This window comes from Salvia miltiorrhiza, chromosome 2 (assembly GCF_028751815.1).
Source record: "Salvia miltiorrhiza cultivar Shanhuang (shh) chromosome 2, IMPLAD_Smil_shh, whole genome shotgun sequence".
Lineage (NCBI taxonomy): Eukaryota > Viridiplantae > Streptophyta > Magnoliopsida > Lamiales > Lamiaceae > Salvia > Salvia miltiorrhiza.
In genome coordinates this window covers 65,419,455-65,443,603 of record NC_080388.1, presented here as the reverse complement: position 1 = coordinate 65,443,603, position 24,149 = coordinate 65,419,455, and the positions used below count along the sequence as shown (strand labels likewise).

General features: G+C 38.1%; 3 protein-coding genes across 6 annotated transcripts; all 3 read right to left on the bottom strand.

Annotated features, from left to right (window-relative positions):
• Positions 1-6: 6 nt before the first annotated feature.
• On the bottom strand, positions 7-12,239 carry LOC131013046 (protein CHROMATIN REMODELING 4-like). Its single transcript, XM_057941043.1, is given in 12 exon segments — positions 7-2,227; positions 2,304-2,931; positions 4,309-4,391; positions 4,593-4,707; positions 5,180-5,337; positions 5,446-6,258; positions 6,260-8,203; positions 8,348-8,440; positions 9,200-9,961; positions 10,045-10,146; positions 10,561-10,794; positions 11,388-12,239. Coding segments are annotated over 11 exon segments (6,825 nt in total). The 5' UTR covers positions 10,777-10,794; positions 11,388-12,239; the 3' UTR covers positions 7-316.
• Positions 12,240-12,904: 665 nt separating this feature from the next.
• Positions 12,905-19,302, bottom strand: LOC131013045 (potassium transporter 10-like). 4 transcript variants are annotated; one of them, XM_057941038.1, is made up of 8 exons: positions 18,589-19,302; positions 17,853-18,078; positions 17,399-17,644; positions 15,861-15,911; positions 15,193-15,453; positions 14,801-14,968; positions 14,262-14,516; positions 12,905-14,131 (listed from the first exon to the last, which is right to left on the bottom strand). In XM_057941038.1, exons 1-8 carry the CDS (start codon positions 18,715-18,717, stop codon positions 13,089-13,091), a joined length of 2,379 nt encoding a protein of 792 aa, XP_057797021.1. In that variant the 5' UTR covers positions 18,718-19,302; the 3' UTR covers positions 12,905-13,088. The 4 variants fall into 4 exon arrangements, with proteins under 4 accessions (XP_057797021.1, XP_057797022.1, XP_057797025.1 ...); XM_057941039.1 differs by having other exon boundaries at positions 14,262-14,408; XM_057941042.1 differs by lacking the exons at positions 17,853-18,078; positions 18,589-19,302 and adding an exon at positions 16,114-16,177 and having other exon boundaries at positions 17,399-17,529.
• A 3,235-nt stretch (positions 19,303-22,537) lies between these two features.
• Positions 22,538-23,907, bottom strand: LOC131013044 (uncharacterized). Its single transcript, XM_057941037.1, has one exon. The coding sequence runs from the start codon at positions 23,647-23,649 to the stop codon at positions 22,696-22,698; it is 954 nt and encodes a 317-aa protein (XP_057797020.1). The 5' UTR covers positions 23,650-23,907; the 3' UTR covers positions 22,538-22,695.
• Positions 23,908-24,149: the final 242 nt, after the last annotated feature.

Below are 24,149 nucleotides of genomic sequence, written 5' to 3'. Positions count from 1 at the left end.
TTCAAATGAAACAATAACAATTTAACCATTTTTTCCCCACGTATTCTGTAATCTACATTAGTATCAAATCAGAGGTGGCGGGAACAAATTATGAAGAAATATAAGTGCACTAGCTAGATTAATGATGACCAGAATCTAAGCAATCTCGATTTTTGGATATAATAATACTATAACGCCACCGATCTACATTTCTTTCTATCTAACAAGAAAACTCTACATGAAATACCACCAAATTTCTCTATAAATACAGTAAATCAGAATCTGCACTGCAAAAATGAGCCCATTATACAATGTTAGTATCTAGACAAGGGGCCATCTAGGCTTCATCACAGCTATCAGGATGATCTGATATTGTCCCTTCTGAAGATACATCCTCCTCCTCCCTGTCGTCGTCAGGCTGTGATTGTGAATCATCTGAACGTGTTTTGTTCAAATCTCCACTTCCTGCAGGCTCTTCCAAACCAGGTGAACCCTCTTTTGCTTTCTCTTCCACATCTGCAACTGGAGGATCTGATTCGTCTTCACTAACAGCATCGACCTCTGGTTCCATGCTGTCTGTGTGTGTGCTGGGAGGCGGGCCAGGAGCCGGACAGGTAGCAACCAATTCAACAACTTCAGGAGAAGGTGACAGTCCTGCAAAACAAGTCTTGGGAGGAATTGGTGCAGATGAAGATGGCTGACTCGTTTCCAAGTTGAGACCAGGCATGCCCGGACCAACCTCAATCATGGGGCAACCCGAAGCTGAAGTCCCTGATTTCGCCTGCAGGGTCACTTGAGCTGTAGAGGTTGAGCCAACGTCTTCTCTAGGGCCGTTTGACTTCTTCTTCTTCTTCTTTTTCTTCTTCTTCAATCCGTGCAAAGGATCTATAGGTTTAGGTGGAGGTGGTCCGGGGATAAGAAATGGAGGAATCTGGGATGAGCCATCACCATACAACACACGAACAGATTGTGCTATAGCGGATAAAGTAGGAGGCAACTCAGGCTCTGGTGATTTACCAGGAGCATTCACTGCTTCTCGAAGCCAATGAGGCAGTTTCCCTTTCGGAGATCTATATCCAGCAGCCTCTTCCTTTCCTTTAGACTTGGAAAGGTTTTGAATGTTGTTATGATCAAGAATGGGATTAGAACACGCAAGCTCAGTGCTTCCCGCATTATTAAGGCCAGGCACTATGCCCAAACCAGCTGCATCCCTTTGCTTCAGCCTTTGCTGCAATGCAAGAGAATCCAAGCAACTAGTGCCTAGTGAGTTTAGCAGAAATGGTGACTCCATAGGTGCACCAGAGGAACCAAATGGTCTTTCAATGTTTCCTGCGAAAAATTCACGGGGAAACATAGCCGGGAACTTATCAGTAGGCCAATTCACAAAAGGTGCATCAGATGGTTCTAAATGCGGTGCAGCGGATGACGGACCAGCAAGGCCCAGTCTCATGTCTGTAAGGTGTGAATGGAACTTCATTGACCCATTAAATTTTGTACCGTGCAATGCCCGTGCTACCATTCCATCTGAGCAAGCTCCGTGCAGTGCCCGTGCCATCATTGCATCCGAAATACCAGAAAGCAGAGGATTAGAAGATTTGGGAGGTACAGGCGGCTTCGGGGCAGGAAGCCCTGGCCCATCCAGGATCTTCAGTTGTTCTTCTTCCCACCTTGCTGCCAGATCCTCAGCTGTTTTGTACTTGGAAAACCTCAACCTTGGATCCTGTATCATAGCCTCCCAATTGCCCCTTCCATGCCTGCGAACGCCTATCCAAAGATAATCAAGCTCATCCTCGGACCAGATATCTGACTTAGATTTCTTTTTCAGCAGGCTGTTCGATCCAGCTCCAGTTCTCATAATGATGTTTTCTAGAACCTTCCTATGGTTTTCAGGAAAAGACGAGAATGGAGGTGGCATCTGACTTGGGCCTAATGCTGGAGGCATCTCCTGTTCTTGTTGGTTATACTTCGACGGATCTGGTAGGAATTTGAGATTGGGTAACAATGGGAGCATGGGAAGATTATGGGCAGCTTCAGACGGCTCTGCAACTCTTGATCCCAATGATAAGCTTGGAAACAAATCAGGAGCTGCACTCATCAAGTTTGCACCCGGAAATGAATATCTAGGCAGCAACTTCTCATCAAAAGGCAGTTTGGGCAGTAGCATCTTTTCTTGAAAATCAGAAAATGTACCGCCAGCATTCCCCAAGTTCTCCATAGTTCCTTTACCTTTAAGGATATTCAAAGAATGCTGCAGAAAAAACACAACTCTGATTAAATTTGAATAAATAAACCTAAACATAACAGATGTATAGATAGTTACTTACTGGAGTAAAGGGTGGATATTTTGGCACATCACTCTTGCTCTGCACCTGAGAAGTTCCAGGTAAAAGATCGGGCAACATGTACGGAGCTGCCTCGTTACCTTTGCCACTGATTTCATTTGACGGGCCAGAGGCAGAACAGGAAGCGGGTAAGGGAAAATCTAGTCCAATCCCTTGCTTGAATTGTCGGTAAGGTCTTGGGACTTTCCGGTGCAGCATCTCCATTTTGTTTGGAGCATTAGGCGCACATAGTCCTATAACTGGCAGCAAGTTGTTGCGCATAGCATCTATAGAGCTAGTGCCCTGCATCTGATCGTAATTCCGGGGAAGTTCTGGAAGATGTCGTCCAGCAGACATCGCGGGAAGATCCAGAGGAAAATTAAATTTCTGCTTTGACATCCTTCCCAACTTCAAGGCTGAGTCAGTCGTGCTGTTGCGTCCTACTGCTTGATTATGATTATTGTCTTCCACATCAACAGTAGGTTTTTCTTCAGCACACCGAGTTGCAGTTTGATTGTCCTCGTGAACATTAGGAATTAAGACTAGACCATCTGGTCTCTGAACTGGAGTTGAATATTCAGTCACATCCCTTCTGGCTAATCTTTCCTTTTGTCTCGCACGAAGTTTGGCACTGTTGAACAATGAACGTATCAGATTTATACAATTTTCCACTGACCTTGAGCAAAATAAGAATGCAAATTTTTATCAAGATAGTTCAGAAAAGAATTTTGTAATTGAATTCATAGAGGAAATTAATCACAAATAGCAAGATTCGACCTTGTGCAATTCCTGTGCTCTGCATGTGCAAATACAGCCATACAGGTAGTCAAACAAGCACTATAGTCTGTTATGTTGTCAGAAAATTAGAGTTGAATTTCCATTACTCACTAATTTACTGAGAGTGCATGAATGTTGCATCGTTTGTATCAAATTAATGATCATCATTGGAGACTAGTTTAACAACAATACTGGTCTTAACCCTTTTTTGTTCTTATGCTTGCACTCATATTGATACACAAACAGAGACATCAAAATGGTGGTCTACCTTTTAGAGGTTGTCTCGTGCCACTCCATTTATAGCAAATGAGGCAACTTGTTTGGAACATTCATTTGCAAATACTAAGTGGAACTCATTTGATGTATAATATTATGTTATACTCCCTCCGTCCCCCAAATAACTTCCTAGTAGGGGACGGCACAAGTTTTAAGGAAAAGTAATTAAGTGTATTGGTAGTGGAGAAAAAATATTATAATTAGTATTGAAAGTGGTGAAAAGGTGTTATAATTAGTATTGGAAATGCTAAAAGGTTGAAAAGTAAGAATAATAAAGTATTATTAGTGGTGGGGTAATGTCCCAAAATGGATATGAAGTTATTTGGGGGACGTCCCAAAAAGAAAATATAGGAAGTTATTTGGGGGACGGAGGGAGTATTATTTTATATCTTGTAGTTATTGATACACAACCTTTCTGAACATTGAATTATCAATATATATATAATATTCATTGAATTATTTCCTTAACGAGATGATTATTTTTTAGTATCAGGATAACATATTTTAAATTGAGAAATAACTCCCGCATAAATTTGCTCAATTCTATAGAATTCAATCTTAAGCACTAGTTATACTAAAAAAATATACTACAGGATGTCTTCAGAAGAGGTTTCAATTAAATGATCAAAATCATTAGATATTTATATCTATTGTGATGCTTTCTTATCATGCATAATAGTCCTGTAATAAAATGCCAGCAGTTCGAGATCCTGAGATTATTTTTTTACTATGACACAACGGTAATTTTCAAATCATAGAATCCTAGTCCTTGCCAAATTTATCTTATTTCCCATTCCTCAAAGAAACACAGTTTTGGAAACAGAGACAACTTATTTGCATTAACCAAGAACCCCAATATTTAAACATAATGAAAGCAATGAAAGCATCAAAAACACGAACAATAGGATAAACAATAATAAGAAACAAAGACAGACTTCTTAGCAATGTTACTCACAATTTTTCTTTTAGAGCCCGTCCTGCTGGCGTGTACTCACGTTCAGGATCTGGTTCACGCTCTGGTTCCTCTTCAGCTCCACTCTATCATACCATAGAATAACAATTATTAAGGAGACTATTCTAAATGTAACAGATTTAACACTCCTATTCATAACTAGTAAAATATATTTCAAGCTACCAAGCTGCTGTAGTATAAAGAAAGTACGGTACGCATGCCCATTCACTGGACATAAAAGTAAGTTCAGCAAGCAGCAAAGAGACAGAGAGAGAAAGGGGTAATACTTCATTTGGTGCTTCACTAGTATGAGCTACATATGCCTCCCTGTAAGAAACAGCTTTTCTTTGGCGTTTCCCACGACCAAGAGCTGCTTCCTCCTCATTTTGATATTTCTCCCATCTACAAAACCGGTAAGCAATTATCTACAACAGGCTGAAAGATCTAATCCCGCAGATTGACTAATTCAACTTATATTGTTTTTTCTTTTTTCCTTTTTTTTTGGGGGGGGGGGGGGGGGTTAGAGGGTATCTGCAGTGCTAAGGTATTAAAAAATTAATAAGCGAGGGGTTAATTTGCAGGAAGCATTTTTTTTTTGTTATTGTCATGACTGCCTACCTTCTTCCTGTTAATAATATACAAATTAGAAATAAGACATCTAAAATGAGTTCAAGTCCAATTTAATGATTTTATATCATGAAAATTTACATTAATAAGATTCCGCTAACTTTGAATACCTTTTAAGGTCCTTCTGTCACGAATCTTTCTCATAGATAAACAAGTTAGTAAAGTACTAGATGTGACACAGGACGTAGCAGGAGTGGATACCATATTGCTAAATAATAAAAACATACTACAAGATTGAATTCCTTACCTAACTCGCAGAAGCTTGTCCCATTCATTTTCTTCATTAATGATGACCAAATTATCAACTTTCTTTTCAAAACTCTGGTCACTTGTGTCATTGACTGCCGGAGGGGCTGATAACATTCCAGCTTGTTCTTCTATAAGCTCATCATTCCATTCTAGTGACTGAAGAAAAGAAATAGAAAGTGTGAGGGAAAAGACAGCTAGTGCAGATAGAAATGACTAAGGGAAGAATTCTGTGAAAGGGTTCATGAATGTGAAGCTAGTTTACACCTTCACTGAACCGAGCATGTCATTCTCTAATCCCGATTCAGCATTATCTGGTGAACCAGACTGAAGGTTTGAGCGGTCCAGCAGTTTCAGAATGGCATTTTCATCCCACACAATCTTGTTACTGCCATCGGCACATTTGTCTTTGTATACATCCCCTAGGCCACCAGTTCTCCTCTTACTACTTGGTTCTATCTCTGCAGGTGCTTCATCTTTATTACCATTGTTTTCACCATCTTTTCCAGCCATGGAAGGTGAATCACTAAAAAGTTCTTCTGTGCCCCACTTTAGGATGTCTTCCACCTCCTTCTGCGATCCAGATTTGTTGACGAAGAGTTGGTCAAGCATCAGCTTTTTCTTTGCAAGCTGCAAGATACGCTCTTCAACACTTGCACGCACAACAAGCCTGTAAACAAGAAGTCTTTTCGACTGTCCTATTCTATGTGCTCGATTCATAGCCTGGATATCTGCATGTGGATTGAAGTCTGAATCATATATAACGACAGTATCAGCAGTTGCCAAGTTGATGCCAAGGCCACAAGATCGTGTTGATAACAGGAACACAAATCGACTTCTGTCTTGGTTAAAACGTGCTATTGCAGCTTGTCGTTCAGTCACGGAAACAGAGCCGTCAACCCTCTCATATGTCCTAGGTCCAAATTCTATAGTCAAATAGTCCTCAAGTATATCAAGTAATTTTGTCATCTGCGAAAAGATAAGAACTCTGTGGCCTTCTTTGTGCAATAATTTAAGCATAGAATGCAGCAGAGTCAGCTTAGCAGATGCTTTTATTCTCATTTCATGAAGAAATTCCACTGGATCCGGATTCAGGTTCAGTGCCTGGCATGAGATAAGGATGATTGCATACCTTCCTTAACTGCATCACAATATTCAGCATTGATTGCTGAGGAGCGCCTTTCCCTATGTTACGTAATATCTGGTAGTTCTTTGTAAGCATAGCGCGATAATATTCTGCCTGAATAGATGACAACTCAACAGGAACCACTCGTTCTATCTTGGGGGGAATATTCTGCATAGCATCCTTTTTCAGTCTCCGAAGCATATGTGGAGCAACAAGTTTCTTCAATTCCTCCACCTTTTCTGCAGTTGTTAGATCATTGAATTTCTCCTCAAATAAAGCAAGTGAGGGAAATGCATCCTGCTGCAAAAAGTTCAGCAGATTGTACATCTCTCCGATGTTGTTCTGAAGCGGAGTACCAGTCAACAGTACCCGATGCTGGAAGGAAAACGTATTCAGCAAGCCAAACAGCTTACTGCTAGAATTTTTCAGCCGGTGACCCTCATCAACCACAAGAACTTCCCAAGGAACTCCACGTAGATAAGAGGAATCACAAAGAACCATTTCATAAGTAGTCAAAAGAACATTGAATTTGAACGCAGATGATTTCTCATTCGATCCAGCAGGATTACGAGCATGCCATTCATATTGGCGTATTATGGCTCTTGCCTTTGTGTTACCATGATATTCCACAACATTGAGCTCAGGCGCCCAAAGCGCAAATTCCGACATCCAGTTGGGCATTGTAGACAAAGGAACCAAGACCAGGCAAGGAAGTGTAGCTTTAAACTCAAAATACAATGATGATAAGAAAGCACAGGCCGACACAGTCTTCCCAAGTCCCATTTCATCAGCAAGTATCACATTCCTTGATTTATGCCAACTTTTGCGCAGCCAATTCAATGCTTCCAGCTGATGTGGAAATAAAGAACCTCCAACCAACTCTTTAGGCTGTTCTGTGAGATTAGTGACCTCATTTATTTGTAGATCACCCTTCCTTCGCATAGAGTCAAGCTTTGTAGCATCATTCTCCAATGTTTTCCTTTCAAACCTGAAGAACAAATCAATCAAGTGACTTGACTTTGCAATAACAGGTTCATCCATTCTTTCCCAAGTGCATTCATCATAAGGAAGACATGTCCACTTTACATATGCTTCAGTTGCACCATCTGCCGAGGACCTAGTAGCAATTACTCTCTGTGGTGTCTTCCATTGTTCCTTGCATAGGTTCATCATAGCTGTTCCATACTTTGCCTTGTAATTCTCCAGTTTCCGCTTAGCTAGAACTTTCAGTTCGGACTCAGGAATCCAAGTGTCGTGGACATGAGATTTGCCGACCCACTTGACCAAAAACTCATATGAGACGGTTGAACAAGACTCTACAAGTTTCCTTTTCGGAGCATAGTTCTTTCTCATGTGCTTTCCAACCTCTTTTTTGCTACCATTATCATCAGAGGGATCAGTTTGACAATTCTTTGAAATCCCAGGATTTGGACAGTTCTTATCATCATTACTTGGACAGGTGTCTAAGACTATATCAGTTTTCTCAACTTCTGGAACCTTCTTGGAAGTTTCTGCTACATTGGTGCATGATATATTGTCATCTTGACTTTTGTTTTTCGATACCAAGGAATCAGAACCTTCAATTTCTCCGCTCATGGAATCCATGAAATCTTTTTCTTTACATTCTTTGGTTGCTGACCTTTTGTATACTTGCAGCTTATCTTTATTCAGACTATTTTCTGTCTTCCTCCCTCCATCAGAACAATTAGCAGCATCCTGAAGATCCTCAGCTAAGTTTCCTCCGTCCAAAGGCCTTTGGCAGCTGAAATTTTCTTCCGATTTATTCACATCTTCTGCAACCAAAGAATCTGTTAAAGGAGATTCACTGGCATTGACCACCACATTACAACCAGAACCAATGCAATCACCACGAACTCGACAACCAATAACACGATCAACCTGGTATTATAAAATATAAGAAAATTTGGAGATAAAATGTCAGTTAGTATTATAGTTGGACTAGGATAAGTATAAAACAGGCATTTGAGAAATATCAATTCCTTTTGTTACAATACTCATGACTCTTGTCCACGAAATTCAAACCTGATGTACTCCAGTAGCAGTCTCTTGTTCAACATTGACTTTTAAAGCATCTTGTGATTCAAGTGAATCATGAGCTGCTTCTTCAGTAATGTCCTGCATCGAAAGAATCATGTTATATATTAATCATTCATGATGAAGCGCCCCTAAATGCATGCAGCACATCTCTATAATAATACTTGTGGGTAAAATCAAAGGAAAATGTTTACATCCAAGACAACAAGATGCATCACAATATCTAGAGACACATTGACTGCAGCAACAACACCAAGCTGACGGCTAGATAAAATGCAGAGCGAAAGGGATTTTGTGAACAATCCCCTTATATGCAGTGCAAGTATGTCGCCTGAGTATGCTTACTGCTAATCGTCGGACTTCCCAACCCAAATTTAACTGTTAAGGAAAAAATTGATTAACTGTTATCTTTCGACCTTGCTCCTTAGGGTAAACTAAAACAACCATGTTATTTATAACCTAACATTTCTCAAATCAGAATAACTTTTTTCCTTTTTAACAACTAATTGATATGTATCTTTTCAAGCATCTGACATAATTTTAAGAGATATAATACGGAGAGACCAAAATGTGGGATTATCCACCACTATCCCAACATTTAAGGTGGACCTTTAATTTGAACATAGATACTTGATGAGAGTATTGAGAAGAGAGCTCAACGTTCCATGCTTTTCGTTTATTTTTCAAGCACAGTACGACAAGAAGGTTTTCAAATAACATTCGTATGGTTCTGTACTCATTCTAAAATTAGAGGTTTCAGCATAAAATATGGTGAAGAATTAAGGATGCCATATCTAGATTTTTAGTGAAAGCAAATCATGATAAAAGAAAGCAAAAGACCTCATCCTTCGGACGAACACCAGCCGTAGCTGAACTAATATCCTGCTTAGTTGAGGAAGCATCTTCACCAGCTATCTTAAATTTTCCCTTAGATTTTGAAGTGCCTGATCGTCGAACACCGGCTTTGAGCAGTCCTTTTTTAGAAGGTTCAGAACCAGATTTGCCCTTATTTGTCTTAAGCCTCTTTTCATTATTGTAGGAATACGATTTTTGCTTTCTCTTTCTGGTTGCTGGGCTAGCAGCTTCCAATGCAAGAACAGGTTCCCTTACGGGTGAAAACTTTTCAGGAGATGCCTCAGGATTTAAATCAGTGGATCCTACATTCATTTTTGATTTCTTTTTCTTTGACAATGATCCTTTAACTGGAGCCTTCATGTTCTGTGCTTGTACAAGTGCATGAGAAACTTGCTCTTTTTCATTAACATCATGAGATGAACTAGCATCCACAGAGCCATCTTGAACTGGATTTAATTGATCGTTATGGCAAAAGTCATTGGAGGAAGAATCCAACTTCTCAATTGTTCGGCTACGGCGAGATGCGGGAGATTTTCCTTTATCTGAATTCCTTTTCTTCCGAAGAATGGGAGCATCAAATGTCTCGGTTACCTTGTCAGTTGCAGATGATTCAGCCTCAGTCTTTGACCTACGAATAATGATTTTTGTTCGTGCTCGTTTTGAAACAGGATCCAGATGATTCACGCTCTCCACACAAGAATGTTGCTGAATGCAGGTTGGGCATTCCCACTTACCGGTCGGAATGCGCTACAGGATTCAAAGTAATAAATGAAGCAAATAAAGAAGTAAAAGTTTAAAAATATTGGGAAACATGCCATTCGATAACATACCTTCAAAGCAGGATCTAAACACTCAAGATGATATGTACGGGGACAGCTATCACAACATAGCAACTTTCCACCAAGTTCGCAGACCACACACTCGTAATAATACTGTATGATAATAAAAACAAAGATCCATGTGACATCTAGCTCAGAAGTGTAATACAACAGTACTATCCAAGTTGGGGTAATATCATAATGATTTGCATGTAGTGCGGATTTAGCTCGGCGATAAATCTCAGAAACACTAATACAAAAAAGGTAGTAAAACAGTTCTTGTTTTTCATTGAACTTAATAAAAAATAAAATTCCTTTATATCTAAGAGATAAGATTCAATAGAAAAATATTTGAAGGCATAACAAACCACCTGGAGTAAAACATTTTGCAAACTCAATTATTCCAAGAAAAGATTTTTGCAACTATTAAGTACATTCTTATCTCCTTCACTTCACATCAGGTTTGAGGGGTTGCTTATGGAAACAATGCGAATAAAGAAGATAAAAAGGAATGAAAATTCAACTCACCCCATCGTTGCCTTTTTTCTTCCCAGAAGTTTGCTCTAGATTATCATCCTCTTCCTTGTCATTCTTTAATCTAGTAGTGGATGAAAATTTTACAGGTCTGAATATTTTCCCTCTGTCACGAGACTTATCTGTGCCGGATGGAAGCTTCCTACGCTTCCGTTTCAACACCCAGTTTCTATTAAGCATGGTACTATTCTCTGAACCATTTTCCTTCATTGCCAATACATTTATGAACTGCAGCGGGAATAACACAGTTGTTGGTCATTTATAGAAAGCATTGGCTCGGCAAGTTTAAACGTAGAAACACGACTAGCCCTTCTAATTTTACAACCACATGTGGTTCATTCAAAAACAGAAGCTTCTAACAGTTGAATAGGAGCATATAGGGAACTTTGAAGCATGAAACTTTTCATGCAACCTAAAATTCATCGTAACTTATCAACATCATTTCCAAATAATCCTACAAAAAGACTTTTAAGTTGTTCAATCTTCAAGAAAATAAACAACATATGAGGTAATCTACGTCCAGGATCCACATATTCAATAATGCATTTGATATATGGAAGATTAAAACTGCCTCATCCTCCCACACTAATGAAGTTTAATCTAAATGCAGAAACCAAATCCCCCATTATCTAATAAGAATCACCTACATACTAAAATTGATCGTAACTAGAAATCAATTAAAGCCTAAAAGCATGACATGCAAAAGCTAAAGCAGCGGCCCCTGTTAATATAATGCAAAACAAACAATATTGAGCTGATATTGCAAGACCCGCTTGAAATACTCGAAAACAACAGTATCCCAGAAAGAAATAAGCACTCACCAAACCTCGGGCGTGGATCAAAAACTCCCAGAAACTTATAAAAACCAAATCTTTCCTACCCCTTGACGAATATGAAGTGATGGGAATTGCGGGAGCGGTGGAGTGAAGCAAAAAAAGGGGGGTTAGGGTATATGACTACGAGAGAAACGAGAATAAGGAGAGAGAGAGAAAGAGGGGCAGACAATTGAAATAAAAATAGATAGAGAGAGAAAGGGAGATGTAGAGAGAGAAAGAGAGTTTGTGTTGTGTGAGAGTAACATTAGCAATAGACTAGAATACAAATAAGGATTCGCCGGGGTCATAGGACTTTGGGGGTTACACACAAACTGGCATCATGTAATGCTGTGGGAACCGAGCCCCATTCCCTCCTCCACTCCCATCTCGACACGTGGCTCTCTCCCCTTCAACTTTCCTCATTTCTCTCCCCTCTCTCGCACTTCCATTCTCTTCTTCAAACGCATTCTTCAATCTTCACCTGCACTGCGCGCCTTCTCTCTCTCTCTCTCTAGAAGCAGCGACACATGCGTCGTTGCAATAATAGCCGCCATCAAGTGCTGGCGCAGTCCTTGATCATAATTACTGCTGCTAAATGCTAATCCTCATCGTCCTTATTCGCTCCACCTCAAAATCCCTTTCTTTTCCTTTTTTCGCTTCTGGATTTAGCGCCCAACTCTGCAATTATTGTTTGATCTTTGCTTAGATTTAATTGCCCGAAAAAAAGGAATCTTGCTTCGATTTTGTGGAATAATCACCACTTGCTACTTGCCAGTTCGTATTAATAGAGAAAGTCAGATTAGATTGCGTGGGAGTATAAGGAATATTGCTATTAATAAAGTCTGAGATTGAAATTCATCATCATTTTGAAGCTTTTGGTAATTAAATTTTATGGGAGGCCTTTTGTGGAAAGATTTTCCCGGGCATATATACGAGGCAAGCAAAAAGATTGTGATAATGAAATATAAGTATATTTTTTATTCACAAATATATTTATATTAGTGTTTTTATTTAAGGTTATTTTGGTTGATAAAGTAAGTGCTTTTACGGTTGAAAAATACTCCATAAATTTTAATCAAAACATATGTTTTTTGGATGGAATTCATGGTAAATGTACAAAAGATAATAAAATCATATTCCTTTGTTTTATTTGACTTATTGGTATTCTTTTCAGAGTGTCCTATTTAATTTGAATTTTTTTTATGTAAATAAACTTTCATACTAGCACAATCTTATTATCCTAAATAATTGTATATAAACGTGGTTAGCGTTAGTTAGCCCCAACAAGTCAATTGCGAGAGCAGAGCTATATTTTCCCATATTTGTCATTTCGATAACTCAATGGCGAGGCGAGAGCATTTGTGATTTCAATAGTTGTTGGGACTTTCCTTTCATTCTTTCTATTCTGCCTCTCTCTTCCCACTTAAAGTTGGCTCCAATTTCACTTTGAGATTTAGCAGTATTGAAATTCAAATTTGGTTAACAACGACATTAAAAATCAAGATGGTAATTGAGCAACTACGTTTGAACATAAATAACAAATTATAGGTTCAAATGGAACTTAAGAAGATACTTTTTTTCATAAATTCGTACATCAATAATTCCCCCCATTTGATTGAGATCTAATGAAATGAAATATAGGAGCGATAACAGGTAGGCGATCTCTTGTTATTCTTAGCTCAGCAAAGCTAGAACAATAGTTTCTATCTATACAAAGAAAATCTGGCCAACATTCAAAAGGCTTTCATGAGGTACATTGAAAATGACACTATTCTCCCTGCAAATCTTTCTAAGGAAAGCATATATATAATCAATAGCAATTTTCTTGTATATCCTAGACTCCCTTCTTGCTTTAACCACAGTGTTCCCCATAATATGAACCACCCCTGCATCCCTACACTTGCTCAAAAACTCCAATTCATCCATTTCTGTATGGCTGCTCTCTGCTCCTGATGAATTCATCGTGTTGCTTATCTGCGTCTGTGACCTGGCAGGGACGATAGACTCGACTGATGAGAATGTAAGGTCACAGTCTGATGTGGATGCACGCGTCTCCTCTTTTAATAGGAAGTCTCTCGACTGTTTCGTCTGCTGTCCGTACAAGCTGTAGTCATCAGAGTCGGAGCAGCCTTCCATCATGGACTCCAGCCGAACAAACATGAACAGATTGTCAAAGAGCTTCTTCTCAAAATTTTCGTCTTTCTTGTGAAGGTCCTTGTAGCCATATCTTGCGACACAGCGGAACATGTGGAAGTTTTTCGGCCCGATACGTTTCACAAGAAATCTTTCTTCTTCTGGGACTGTGTACACTGGAAGGTACTTCACACACACAAATACTACCACTGAGTGTATAGCTGGGAGGTTCGTGATGAAGTGTGAGAAGATATGAGGCACACCACTGGCTAGTTCAGTGTACACAAGTCCGATTCCAGGTACGCGGACCAATCCTAAGCTAGGACCGAGCCCCAATATCCAAGCCATGGATACCTTGCTATGCATCTCAAACTCGTATCTTTTAACAGTACCATAGTGCCAGACGTACATGATAACTAGAAAGGCAGAAGCTATCACAAGCGGTACCCAACCACCTTGATTGACCTTGAGAAGCACTGCTGAGAAATATGTACACTCCACGAGTAAAGAAAGGAATGTGAACAGTAGAACCAGCATCCAGTGGCAGTGCCAAACTAGTAACATTATAAGGATCATCAGGAGAGTGGTCACCAGCATAACAATCACAACTGCCGTACCTGTTGCCACATTACGTGTAAATGTTTCAGTTACTACTAGAAAAAGATATAACATCTTATGGATACTTATTGAGGGTAGGATTTGAATTAACAGCGTAATTAAAGCATCAGCATTCTGGAAAAAACTCACCGTAAGCATTGCCAATTTGACTTTGGTTTCTGAATCCAGCAGTAACAGCAATACAAAGAAGCATTAGGATCCAATTCATGTCAGGAACATAAATCTGCCCGAGGAACTTTTTTGATGTATGTACAACTTTGACCCTTGGGAAACATCCTAATGCAAGGGCCTGTTTTATTATTGAAAAAGTAGCAGATATGGAAGCTTGACTAGCAACAATAGCAGCTAAAGTTGCAATAATAAACATTGGCCAGTATATTCTTTCTGCACCCAGAATTTTAAAAAGTGAGATATTAAGCAAAACAATGTCTAATTACAAAGTTTCAGATCAAAGTTGAACAGAAACACAATCATGCCAAAACAATGTCCTTGCAAATCTCAAGTCAACAAAACCTATGCTATTGTACTCTCAGATTGCTTCAATTTAGCACTAGGTAGTTCGGTCAACTATCAAAATTTGAAGACTATTTACAATCAAAGGAGCTTCTAAAGCAATAAATATCTCCAAATTTCATCTTAAATGGAAGTAGATTCAACTTCAGTCCTACCTGGAATAGACCGATAAAAGGCATCCATCACATGTTCTTTGTTTTCCATGAGGTATGCTGCTTGTCCAGAGTAAGCTAGTAGAAGGCAAGGAAACACAATTACCGTAAAAGCAATCTGTATAGCAGAAACTGGAAAATGGGCAAGATCAGCAAAAAGTGCTTCTGTCCCTGCAATAATTAATAGTTTTAGTACTTAATTTCTACATCTGACTTCCAGATATAACACACAGTATGTGAAGACTGGAATGCTTGAAAACATAAGATGAATGTAAATGGCTGTGTGTGTATTTGCACGTGCGTATGCTCATGCACATGCCTGCCTGCATGCATGTGCACATGAGACAAGGAAAGAGAGGGTGATACAGAGACAGAAAGAGATAAAAGATGAAAACCTGTGATACTTAGCATAATCCCCCCAAGGGATGTCCAACCTTCTCCCCTTCCACTTCTTAAGTAGCGATATATGTACACAGGCGAAAAGGCTCTCAAAACTGAGCTGTCATACTTATATATATTGAAGATGCCAATGCCGCCAATCATGAGAAACCACAGCAGTACAATTGGAGCAAAAAGCCAGCCAACTTTATCCGTGCCATAGTGTTGCACGCTGAACAAGCAAACTAATATGACTACCGAAACAAGTACAACCACATCTGCACCAATAAACATCAGCTCAATTTTCTACTGAAGGCCATAAACATGACTCTGATTGATGACTATGTAAGTAGGAAAGTAAATATAAAAGTAATTTTTTTTTTTTTAAAGAAGGAGAAGAAAATGGCGTATCAATAAACACATACTATTTCAAAAAATATTACTCCAGAAGAAATGGGTGTATCAAAAACATGTACTAATTTTTGTAAAGAAAGTAACTCCCTTCGTTCAAATTATATAGTCCACTGTTCGCTAGTACACCATCATCTTATTGGAATATGGTAAACAATAAATTGCTTATTAGTTACCCTTTTTGCTGTTCTGAAGTTGTTCTTAATCTTTCTGCAAAACTAAACTGTACCATATAATTAAGATAGAGAGTATATTTTCCGTATAGAGTAAATACCACTGCTCATCTTCGGATGATCCACCTTGATTCCACCAGAAGCTGAAAGAACTGCAACATTCAATTTACTCAATGAGTATTTATAAAATGTAAGTAATTAATTATTGTGTGCCAATAAAGATGCAATTTTTATTATGAGAATTGATTGCTAGCGTTCTTTATATAGTTTCTACAAAATGCCTTGATAAGCAAGTAGAAGTTTCACTACGTAGTATCTTGAAGAAAAAGTGGGCACCGATAGCTCTTACAATACCTTGTATAGGACCATTGTCTGGTGCATCAGTGAAAAAGAATATTAACATCTTTGAAGCCAACCACTGTAAAAAAGAGATGCTCACAGACAGGTGAGAATCATGAATGTCCATGTTAAATTTTCACCAATGTCATGAGAGTTAATGTTTTGATCCCTGATGTTTCCAAATTGTTCTAGTCTCTAGGCAGATTGAAATTGAATCCAAAATGAACTAGGAATGAACTTGCTTTATTAAATGCCTAGATGCTAAACATCCTAAAATATGAGTTAAATTGAATACTTCACACCTTTTCCTTTGAGTAAAGGAATTCAGTTAATATAATTCTAAACCCCGACTTCATTTTCAGTGCATATAACTATAAGATCAAATCTATGCAGGACACTTGCTAATCTAATAAAGAATTTGTCAGTAACATGGATTCGAGTTTACTAGTATAATGGTTAAGTTGTTTGATATAACAGTACTTTCTCTTGTGGTCACCTTTCTCTTCTCCACTTCATCCAAAAGAATGAAAAGCTAGCCCATGAGCATAGTCCGTTGAGGTGAAAAGCATGTCGCAAGTTCTCCATTGTGCCGTAACCAATCAAACCATCAACTACCTCATGGAACATTTTGTAATACTTAGGCAGGCAAAATCATTTTAATTTCGTGCATAGATGAATAAATTATCATTCGCTTTATTATGTACAAAGTAATAGATGAACCTCTATGTAAGACTCTAAGAGATGGAGACTGATAGACCGTGGCACTTCTGTATTTCTTTTCTTTTTCTTTTTAATTGAGTCAGTTATTTATTCTTAGTATTTCTTGTCAGGAAATTTGGGCTAAAGGCCTGTAACGTTTGCATGGGCTTTTAGGGTCAGGGTTTCCTTGTTCCCTATTTAATAGGTGTAACATAGTTGGAGTCATCATGTGGATTATAGTATTGTTTTAGGGACAGTTATTCCTGTAGGCCTCGGTGAGGAGTTTCCTTTAGTTTCTGTCGTTTATAATATTATCCGTTCAGTTCTCGTTCACTCCACCTTTACTCTATCAGAGACAAGTCAAAAACAAGTTCTCTAATTGTTACATTTTAAAGGTCTGTAGCATAAAATATATACCCCGATTCTGGGGGGAGGAGGTGAGGAAGCAAACTAAGAAGCATGTCTCCTTAAAACTGTAACAGCGCATCATCAGTTTGTTAATTTGCACAAAAGTATACAGATCAACCATGTTTGAAAAACATACCCTTGAAAAAAATAGGAAACAAAAAATAGAAGTGCAGATACAAAAATGCATGCTTACCAGAAATAGCAGGGGTGAGAATCCCGTCTCCAATCACCATGCAGTTCCCAACAAGTACTAAAATAAGAAGGGCTTTCCTTCTAAATGTGTGGGCTTCCAGCCATCTCTTGGTTTTTGCAGCAAGTGAATGCTCATGGAATGTGCTTCGACTATATGTTGTGAGCTCCTCGTCAGTCCGATGTTGGTTGGGAATTGTTTTGACTTTAGCATGTCGACAAAGTAAAGAATAAAGAGCAAGTGTTCCTCCTATCAAAGGATAAGATACACATTAAATGCTTAGAAATCTATTACCCCCCCCCCCCCCACCCAAAGTAACTTTTTGAGATATTTGTGAAGCTATTAGATATAAGACAGAGTTCCAGAAGAACAGTGGCTCTAGCATTGTTGAATTCCAACAACTAGAAACAAGATCATTAATAAGACACTAAAACTGGTAGCTAAAATACAAGCTTACCTTGACCATTGTCATTTGCTCTACAGACAATGAACACATATTTAAGCAGAGGTATCAGCGTAAGGGAATAAATAATCAATGAAAGTGCACCAACAACATCCTCCGGATCTTCAATTCCCCGAGGAAAAGTGTTATAGAACACATATAAGGGAGATGTTCCCAAGTCTCCATATACCACTCCCAGACTCTGGAATGCAAGCCTTAGGAGCAAAAATGCCGAGAATTTCTGTTTAAGCAAAAGTTGATCAACAAATGGTTAACAAATTATCCTCAACAACAATGCAGTCCGCAAAACCAAATTGTTAATAACTTCATATACAAAGAAAGCAGCTGCCTAAGATCATATATTGTACAATAAACTGTCCAATGAACGCCATCAATATAGTAGCACTTAGCAGCCAGTCATCTTGTTAAGCATAAACTGATCCTAGAATAGAAACAACATAATTATCCTACTGAGCAAGAACAAAACCATCAATTTCGTGATGTCAAGTCAAGAGCTGCTATCGGCCGAAGCAAACCAAACATGTGGGACTGCAGCACATCGGCAGGAGCAGGGCAAAAACGGTATAAAAGAACAAAGAAGGAAAGAAGAAAACGATGGGATCAATTCAAGATCCCAAAGAAAAGGTGATAAAATGGAAATTTACAGCTTGCTCGTGAATATCCCCCAAGTGCCTTGAGAAGAATTTCATGTTTCGTTTAAGCTAGAAGCAAAAAAAATTGTGGTTTTTACCTTTTCTCTGTACATATTTTTAATCCTTCCAGCCTCCTCATCCATGGGCTGATCAAGCTTCTGCTCCAAAACCCACATACTTCCCTTAGTAGTTTCATTGCCTCCATCAGAATCAACTCCAGATTCCATCCTCTTCACTCTTATTAAAAATTCGGACTTTCCTATGCGGTTTTCAAACCCCCAAACTCCTTAACAAAAGACCAACTAAATAAGTGAATTTGCTTATCGAACCAGCTGGAAATTAGTTTCCATTGTGGGGTCAGATCAATAGTAGCCACAAACCACAATAAAATCGAGAAAACTATACATTTCACCACTTCATAAGATGAGTGAACTGAGAATTGAGCGAGCAAAATTCAAAATCCTGATTCCGAATTAAGATAAGCAGCAAGAGAGAAGGAAGTACTGGGTAACAGACCGCTCCTTTTGGAGTGAACAGGCTTTCATGGGGCCGCAAGTAAAAATCAGTCAGAGCTTTCTCTCTCTAATGTCTGTCGTCTTCCTCCTCTATCATTGAATCAAGAGAGAGAGAGAGAGTCTTCAGTTTTCTCATTGATGAACGACTTATTTACCGAAAGAAATAAGGATTTATGTATGGAAAGCAAGTTCATCAATAGTCAATTTTCGGCATGAATCAGCCAATACTCAACACTCATATTAAAAGTGCTGTTAGAAATTACTACTTTATTAACTTGTAAAGACAAAAATCTCACTCGGCAAACCAGAAAGTTCAGTTTGTCCACTTTTACATTATTATAATACTAATTGCACTTATCGACTAATTAAATCAGCCAACCTCTGGGGAAATGGCGATTCAATGCTCCCATCGTGCAATATTTATGGCAAATATCTCGTGCTTAATCTTTTATTCATCTTAAAAATTTAAAGTGACAGAAAACACATACTACTATAATAACAATATCACTTTTTTTACAGTAATCGTACGGTCGGGTGCGAGTGCGAAAAGGGGACCAGCTTAAATTATTAGAAAAATAATTCAATTATATAGCATATGTGATCTGTCATCTGAAATGGTTTGTTTATTTATTTAACCTCTATATTTTATTTGTGTTATCACCTAGGTGACATTATTAGGTCAGAATTCGATCGGGCACAACCTGAATGTACGGTACACCCGCGTGTATAGGATATCACCTCAACAAAGAATGATATCAGACCACCCATTTTATTTTACTTGACATTCATATAAGATAGTTCAATTGAATCAGATTCGAATTAGAATTCGGGTCAGGGTACGGGTACACCCGGACGTACAGGAGATTTTATGTTCTTTTTAGAGAAAGTCTGATATCATTGTTGTTTCTCTTTTATATAACTATTTTAATAGTAGTATAATTTAACATTTTTGGACAAACGGCGTCAACCATTATAAAATTAATATGCCCCTCGTATATTTAAAAATTGGTTTGATTAAACTACTAGGCACAATATCCAGTTTCAAATATACAAATCCATATACATACAAAATAAATAATATACCAAATTAATTATAATTATTATTAACTTTGTATAATTTTAATATATCGCATCAAATAATATATTATATTTTATAGATATTTTTATGCATTCTACCAAACATAATATTAATATAACTTATAATAAAAAAATATCTGAATCAAATATATCACACCTTGTCCAATATGGCATACCAAATGGGTGCGATTGTGCAAAAAGGAGACCAACTTAAATTGTTAAAAAAAATACTAATTCAATTATTTATACCATCTGTCATCTGAAATGATTTATTTATTTATTTAACCTTTAAATTTTATTTCTTTCTGCGTTATCACCCGGCTACTAGGTCACGTACTAAATGGGTGGTCTGATATCATTCTTTTTTATTTAGAGAAAGTCTGATATCATTGTTTTTTTATTATTATTATTATTGAAACCAGTCTGATATCATTGTTGTTTCTCTTTTATAGAACTATTTTAATAGTACACTGGAGTACCATTTTTGGACAAAAGACGTCAAGCATTATAAAATTAATATGCCCATCGTACATTAAAAAACTGGTTTGATTGAAAATACTAGGCACAATATCCAGTTTCAAATATACAAATCCATATACATACAAAATAAATAATACTAGATGATTCTAAAATCATAGAAAATTTGAGAATCGATATAAAATTGAAAGAGCCTGAATTATTATCTGAAGGAACATGCACACTAAAAACTTTGTTTCGACATTTTCAGAAAGAAAAAAAATGGATTGAGGACCACTCTTTTTTAACAGTAATAAATTCATTTTCCACTTTACAGTATTATTACACAAACGACGATATTCATTTAGAACTCGCATTTTTGCCCTCGTCCCCACCATCATTCAATTAGAACTGTAACATGATATTTGTTGCAAGTAGCAGCGGACAATAATGAAATATGAAGGGAGTGTTTACTTTGGTGGATAAGGTTAATCCCTTGTTTACTTTGATGGATTGCAATTTTAGAATATCTCAAGGCCTTTGATTATTTTTATCCTCCAAGCTAGTTTTGCTTAATTTTTATCCCATCAAAAGGGTGAGATTGAAGTAATCCTACTATTAAGGATAAAAATACTCAATCATCCATTTTATCAATCATGCAAAATAAACACCCCCGAAAAGTAACACATAATAGTTGGGAAGGAGGCTAAACAAATTTTGTTGCATTCAAATTTACAGAGCTGTATTTCACAATGCAAGCAACATTCAAAACTCATATTGTATCCCATGATACATTACAACCAAGATCCACCAAAGAAAAGCAATTTCACAAAAGCACAGGATGCACATAAAACTCTCAGCCAAAAATTATAAACGACCCACAAATTTCATTTCAAAAATTTATAATTTCCCTTAGAGAATGAATCCCTTCAACAAATATGTAATGGAGCATCAGCCAACGACATAATATGTTCTAGCTATGATAAACTTTTACAAAGCATTCACTTCACCATTTAAAGAACATAAACAATTTCCAATCAGATGATCAACTTCCCTTGCATTAGAGGACTCATCGTTTCGGGAAAGAAGAGGGATATTTCAATTAGTCTATCTATACCAAGTCAATCAGTAAGCCAATCTACTAAATCAAATATCAACTTGGATTGAATACAACGTAGATTGTTCAATACAACATAAACACACAGTTATTCAATACGGAAATCAGCAGCAGCAGCAGCCACGGGGCAGTAGTCTTCAGTTGAACCAAAACCAGTTGTATATTGCTAATTTTGTCAAGTTAATCACAGAAGACTTTGCATTTGATTTATCCTTACCCATGATGGATGAGAATAGTTGACTTTGCTATGAAAGAAAATAACCCCTTAGTTTTTTCCTAACACCTAAGAACGCAGCAAGGGTTGACAAAATGGAGTTCTTTAATTCCTCTTTTGAATGACAAAGTAAATAAAGAAGCAAACTAGTTACATATAAACACTGGAAACTTTTAATTTATGCCACTAAAAAGGTTAAACGTCACAAATATAATTACAGGAATCACATTCAATTCCATCATTGATGTGTAAATCATCTTAAAAATCTTTCCTCAACATGTGCGGGCTGTAGTGTCCCACAAAAAGCCTCCGACCAGGCAGAACAATGATATGATCTATATTGTTCTATTTCCCCTCTTTTTCTCCTACCACTTTTAATAATTGACAAGTTGCTCATATAGCTATTACTAGATTTGCAACCAAACAAACACAATGTCAAGAATAATTCTGTTGAATGTCAGACAAAACAGTAACAAAACCCCAAAGTTAAGGCAACTAATCAAACTTCATTACTAATAACTAGCCTAAACCCCAATAGTCCAATACTAAGTTGCAAATTTTGCATAGTGGATTAATAGCTTTATCACTTAGCAGTTGACCTCTAAATACACAAAACAGAATACGTCAAGGATCAAGGAGTTGAAAACAAGGCAACTAATAACAATGAATAAGATCAAGGGCCACCTCAGTTCTTTATTCCAACACAGCAGATGTGTCCAGACACACAGTTCTCAACAGTACTTCTTTACACATTTTTCCCCATCTACATTACAACAGGTAAAATGAATAAGAGAAATTTACCATTTCCAAACGCATCCCTAATGCGTCAAGCGTCCAAATCTTCCATCTGAATGCTGCTCTTGAGAGGCACATACTCCCCAAGATATCCGCCAAGATGATCGTATAACGCACTCTTATCAATGCCCTGATGATGATAGCTCTTGCAAACGTAGTAAAACACACTCTGCACCAACAGCCCCATGAGATTCACGATCACCAACAAACCAACGAGGAATCCACCCACCATAATCCGGGTCATCACCCCGTAATCCTCCCCGCCATGAACCACAACCGACCCAAAGAGCATACTGATCACCCCACAAATAGCAAGGTAACTGAAAACAAGAATAAAACCCATGCCACTCTTCCCCTTCAATAACTCGTAGCTCTTCTTCATTGCAGCAAAACCATAGACAGGCTCGACAACAGACACTACGCTAGCAAGATGCCACAATGCGCTAATGTAAACGTGGACGACCAAGAACATCAAGAACACAACCACCAAGGAGAACAAGAACAGTAAAACATTCTGCATGTCAACGGCGACAAGAAGAAGCCCAATAAACAACAAGAAGACAATATTATACACTACCATAGTGAGAGAAACCCACAGAAAAGTGACGAATAGGCGCTTAAAAACGCTGGGAATGGCGGAGATGGTGGAGGAGAAGGAGACGGGCTTGGAGGTGTAGAGAGAAGCGACGGTGAAGACCACAGCGGCGGTGGAGAGGAGGGAGAAGGCGAAGAGGAAGATAAGGTAGAAGAACTGGAAAATTAGTAGCTTCGTCCAGTCGGAGGAGGCGGCGGAGGGATCGGACTGAAGCTGAGAGAGAATAGGGTGAGTGAAGAGAGAGTGAGCTAAGATGGCGAATGAGAGGGGGAAAATCAAGGTTAGGGTAACGAGGTAGAAGGTTTTAGGCGACTGTTTGGGGATAGCGATTGATTCTTTGAGGATGTCGGTGATGCTCAAGAATTGAAGTTCTTCCGCCGCCAGATCCATGGCACCCGAATTCGGATCTGTATGATCTCACAAACTATGAGCGGAAAATTGGGGAAAACTGATGGAAATCAATCTAATCAGCAGCTGAAGCGGTAGATCCTAAGGATTAAAGAGAGGGGGAAGGAGAATAGACGTGGGTGGCATTTGCGGCGGCAACGGCGGCGGCGGCGGGCGGAGAGGAGTAGCTGCCAGCTGCTATTCTTGGGAGTAACGCGTCTCTGATAACTCGACTCAACCACATTATACCAACTAATTTTGTTTTATTTATACGCATAATGCAGAAAAAATTAAAGAATCTCCTAGATTACCGTCGAGAAAAAAGGATGACAAATATTAATTAAAAAAAAGGCTTTATTTTCGAAGGAGAAATTCACGGTTAGATTCTTACACGATTACTTAAAAACCTATCAATATTCAGTTTTACAAAAATATTTATTACTATTCACTAATTCTCAAACTTAAACATCGGTGTATCTATTTTTTACACTCATATTTTGACG